Source organism: Gossypium arboreum, chromosome 12 (assembly GCF_025698485.1).
Source record: "Gossypium arboreum isolate Shixiya-1 chromosome 12, ASM2569848v2, whole genome shotgun sequence".
Taxonomy (NCBI): Eukaryota; Viridiplantae; Streptophyta; class Magnoliopsida; order Malvales; family Malvaceae; genus Gossypium; species Gossypium arboreum.
In genome coordinates this window covers 24,033,665-24,038,848 of record NC_069081.1, presented here as the reverse complement: position 1 = coordinate 24,038,848, position 5,184 = coordinate 24,033,665, and the positions used below count along the sequence as shown (strand labels likewise).

The 5,184-nt window shown below is 39.4% G+C and overlaps 1 protein-coding gene across 1 annotated transcript; it reads right to left on the bottom strand.

Moving 5' to 3' along the window:
- Nucleotides 1-1,019: 1,019 nt before the first annotated feature.
- Nucleotides 1,020-4,238, bottom strand: LOC128285386 (uncharacterized). Its single transcript, XM_053022890.1, has 4 exons — nt 4,080-4,238; nt 1,965-2,182; nt 1,283-1,454; nt 1,020-1,187 (listed from the first exon to the last, which is right to left on the bottom strand). Exons 1-4 carry the CDS (start codon nt 4,236-4,238, stop codon nt 1,020-1,022), a joined length of 717 nt encoding a protein of 238 aa, XP_052878850.1.
- Nucleotides 4,239-5,184: the final 946 nt, after the last annotated feature.

Genomic DNA, 5,184 nt, shown 5'->3' with positions numbered 1-5,184 from the left:
TTATTATCCCTATCGAGACTAACAACATCTAACCCTAGGTTGAATAATTGAAATCTCTTTCTAATTAACTCCCTATGGTTGTATTAACTCGATCTATGTATCCCCTTATTAGGTTTCACCCTAATCCGATAAAATCTTGTCACCCTATCTCTAGGCGCGCAATCAACTCTGCTTAATTATGACAAATGTACTATTAGACAGGGTCTATTCCTCCTCTGAATAAGAGCTTAACTTGAATCAATATACTGGAATATCAAAACAAGAATTAAGAACACATAATTAAGAACAAGTCAAATATTTATCATACAATTCAGATAATAATAACAAGATCTATCTTAGGTTTCATTCCCTTTAGGTATTTAGGGGTTTTAGTTCATAACTAAAAAGGTAAACATCTCAGAAGAATAATGAATACAAACATAAATAAAAACCCAAAACTCCTGAAGGGAAATTGAGGGGAGATCTTCAGTCTTGATGATGAATCCAACTTCTGAGATGGATCAATCGGCTTTCCTTGAGCAGTTCCCTGTTTCCTCCTCTGTGTCCCCCATTCTTCTCCTCTTCTAGGGTGTATTTATAGCCTTTGGAATGCCTAAGAGCCCTCAAAATTAGCCTTTTCCAAATTGGGCTAAACTTGGGCTCGACAGGGAAACACCCGTGTGTGATTACTTCAGGCCGTGGTCAAGATTGTTAAATAGGCACGGGCGGTGGTCCAGCCGTGTGAGTCGTGCTTCAATTCTGCCAAATTGACATGGCCGTGTGCTCTGTCCGTGTGAGGAGGTCCAGGTCGTGTTGATTTTGTATGTTGGCCCATTTTCTCCGTTTTTGGCCCATTTCTCGTTCCTTTCACTCTCCTATGCTCACCTAAGTATAAAATATGAAATTAAAGCATTACGAGCATCGAATTTACCAATTGTAAGGAAAAATCATCCATAAAATGTGCTAAGCATAGGATAGAAATATGTATAAATTATGGTTTATCACACCCTTTGCCGGTTTTCGCCTTGGCCTCTCACTTTTTAGGTGAAGTACTTCTTAACTGAATCCGAATTTACTGGGTTAGGCAGACTCTTACCGTCCTTCTCAGTTAATATCAGTGCTCCTCTAGAAAAAGCATTCTTTACCAAATAAGGTCTTTCCCAGTTTGGCATCCATTTCCCTTTAAAATCTTTTTGCATAGGGAGAATCTTTATCAATACCAAGTTCCCCTCATGGAATACTCTAGGGCGAACCTTTTTGTTGTAAGCTTGCATCATTCGCTTCTGGTACATTTGACCATTACCTTCAGCCTCTTTTTTTCAATCAGGTTCAACTGATCATACCGGGATTGGATCCATTCTGCTTTGTCCAGCTTCAATTCTGATAAAACCCGGAGAGAAGGAATTTCGAATTCAATAGGCAAGATTGCTTTCATCCCATAAACTAAAGAATAAGGTGTTGTCCCGGTAGAAGGTCTGACAGATGTTAGATAAGGATAGAGAGCAAATGGTAACTTTTCATGCCAATCCTTGTAGGTCTCAGTTATTTTCCCCACGATCTTCTTGATATTTTTATTAGTCGCCTCAACTGCACCATTTATTTTCGGGCAATATGGTGACAAGTTGTGGTGCTTAATTTTGAACCGACTGTAGACCTCCACTATCATGTTGTTATCTAAATTTAATGCATTGTTAGATATGATCCTTTCTGTCATGTCATATCGACATATGATCTCCTTCTTCAAGAACTTGGCCTCTACCTACTTGGTGACATAATCGATGACCACAAAGTTGAATCGATGTCCGTTAGAAGCCTTCGGCGAAATCGGCCCAATGACGTCCATGCCCCACATTGAGAGAGGCCATGGGTAAGTCATAACATGAAGAGGTGAAGGAGGCACATGGATCTTGTCTCCATAAATTTGGCACTTATAACATTTCTTGGCATAACTAATGCAATCTCCTTCCATCATGGACCAGTAATACCCGAATCTCATGATTTTCCTGGCCATTGTAAACCTATTAGCATGCATCCCGTAGACACCTTCATGGATTTCTTCCAGGATTTTATTAGATTCAACAGCGTCAACACATCTTAGCAGCACCTGATCCTTCCTCCTTTTATATAGGATCTCTCCGTCTAATACATAGTCACCGGCCATCCTCCTCAACGTTCTCTTATCATTTTCAGTTGCCTGATCAGGCTATTCACGATTCTTCACATATCAAAGAATATTATGATACCAAGGATAATCATCTCTCTCCTCTTCTTCGACGATATTACAGCAATGAGCTGGAGCCTCGCAAATACTCATCTGGATCGGTTTCATATCCTCTATTTATTTACTCTAATCATAGAAGCTAATGTAGCCAAGGCGTTAGCCATCTGGTTTTCATCTCACAGGAAGTAACAGAAAGCGATATCATCAAACACCTCAATTAACTTCAGGACCAGCTTTTGGTAACTAATCAGCTTGGGGTCCCTTGTTTCCCATTCACCCTTAAGCTGATAGATCACTAGCGCAGAATCCCCACACACCTCTAACACTTTGACTTTCCGTTCGATGGCTGAATGGATTCCCATGATACATGCTTTGTATTCTGCCATATTGTTTGTGTAATCAAAGTTTAATTTGCAATTAAATGGATAATGATCTCCATTTTGGGATATCAGGACTGCCCCAACTGCGTTCGATGCTCCTTCAAAGTTCAATTTCCAAGGATGATCTTCTGGAGTACCTTCTTTAGCAGTTGCCACATACATTAGATCTTCGTTAGGAAAATCAAAGTTCAAAGCTCGTAATCTTCTAGAGCTCTATTGGCTAGAAAATCTACTATTGTACTCCCTTTCATAGTCTTTTGGTTTACATAGATAATGCCAAATTCGGAAAGCAAAATTTGTCATCGAGCTATTCTTCCACTTAAAGTAGTTGCTCTATTATATACTTTAGAGGGTCCAGTTTCGAGATTAACCAAGTTGTATGGTACAACATGTACTGCCTTAATCTCCGAGTTGTCCAAACCAAGGCGCAACGTAATTTCTCAATTGGCGAGTATCTCACTTTACACTTAGTGAATTTCTTACTAAGGTAATATATCGCCTTTTCTTTATTTCCTTTCTCATCGTGTTGGCCGAGCACACATCCCATTGATTTGTCAAATACTATCAAATATAGTATCAGTGGCCTACCAGGACTAGGTGGCATTAGTACTAGGGGATTGGAAAAATATTGCTTAACCTTGTTAAAGGTTTTTTGACACTCATCATCCCACGCACCTGGGTTGTGTTTCTTGAGAAGATGAAATATGGGGTCACATTTCTCGGTTAGTTGTAAAATAAACCGAGCGACGTAATTTAGTCTTCCTAGGAAACCTTAAACTTCCTTTTGAGTATGCGGCAAAGGCAATTCTTGTATAGCTTTGACTTTGTCTGGGTCAACCTTAATTCCCCTTTCACTATGAAACCCAACAATTTCCCTGACCTAACTCCGAAATTACATTTTGTTAGATTGAACTTTAGCTGAAACTTTCTTAGCCTCAAGAACAATTTCCTCAAAACCTGTACATACTCCTTTTCTGTTCAAGATTTTGCGATCATATCGTAGACGTAAACCTCAATTTCCTTGTGCATCATGTCGTGAAACAAGGTTACCATGGCTATTTGATACGTTGCTCCCGCATTTTTTAACCCAAATGCATCACCTTATAGAAAAATGTTCCCCACAGGGTTATGAATGTGGTCTTTTCCATATCTTCAGGATGCATCTTTATCTAATTGTATCCAGAGAAACCATCCATGAAGGAGAGCAATAAGTAACCTACCGTGTTATCTACCAGAGTGTCGATTTGAGGCAGTGGGAAGTTGTCTTTTGGGTTGGCGTTGTTTAAGTCTCTGTAATCTACACACATCTGCACTTTTCCATCTTTCTTAGGGACGGGAACAATGTTGGCTACCCATTCTGAATAATTAACTACTTGTAAGAACCTAGCATCAAATTGCTTCTTGACCTCTTCCCTTATTTTTATTGCAACATCGAGTCTCATCCTTCGGAGCTTCTATTGAACTAGCTTGCACTCCTCTTTTATGGGGACGCAGTGTACCACAATATCAGCGCTCAACCCAGGCATATCCTGATATGACCATGCAAAGAAATCCTTGAACTCTTGCAATAATTCAATGAGGTCCCATCTTGTTTCCTCGGTTATGTAAGTTACAATGTTCACCTCTTTTCCTTCTTCCAAGGTCGCATTCTCTATCATCTCCTTATGAGGTAGGATCTATTTCTCTTCCTGCTCTACCATTCTTAACAAATCCAGAGATAAGTTACAGTCTCCATCATCTTCAAAATCTTGAGATCCCTTCAAACACATGTCTTGCTCAAAAGGGAATTCTGGGTCCGTAATAGTGTCACTCATGTCATTGATATCTAGAGACCTATTGTAGGCATGAAGGGATATCCAAAAAACAAATGAATCTAAGAGTAGCTTATTTGTATGGCATAATTATGAATGAAATGCAAGAAAAGAATATTTGCTCAGGATAAAAGAATATTTGCTTAGAATAAGACATAAAAGTGTATTTTTATTGAAATAAAGACGTTTTGAACATAAGCTTATTTCACAAAAGATTCTTATTGCTTCTAGGCTTTAAAACAACAAGTGTGTTTTAAACATTACTCTGTATTAGCTCTAAAAACTATAGGAATTTCTTCCACAGTCCAGTTGTTCAGAACACTCCCAGGCTCATAAGAGCGAATGCTTGCTAGGTCTCCTTCCATCACTTTCTCTTTAGATATGACGTTGATCTTTAGATTTCCCATCAAATCTTTAGTCGTTCCTTCTCCTGTCATCTTTGGTTCAGGATAGATAATTCCTCCTATCACAAATGTATTGGATATATGGGGAAAAGTCATTGATTCCCATTTGACCTCGGCCCCACCCAATCGTACTCTTCGTCTCTCTTGCCTCTTTTCCACCTCCTTTCTCTTTTGCTTTGTGTCTGGCCTATACCCTAAGCCAAGACGATCCTGTTTATCAGCCAAGACTGGCACTTTAACCCGTCCATGTAGATGTTTCCCAAGTCCCCTTCCAGGCAATGCCCCTTTTCCAACTGTTAGTTGTAAGCTTATCCTTATAGCGGCATTAGGACCCTACCTCCTTCGATGATGAAAGTCGCATTTACAAATTCCAATTATCGAAAGGAACA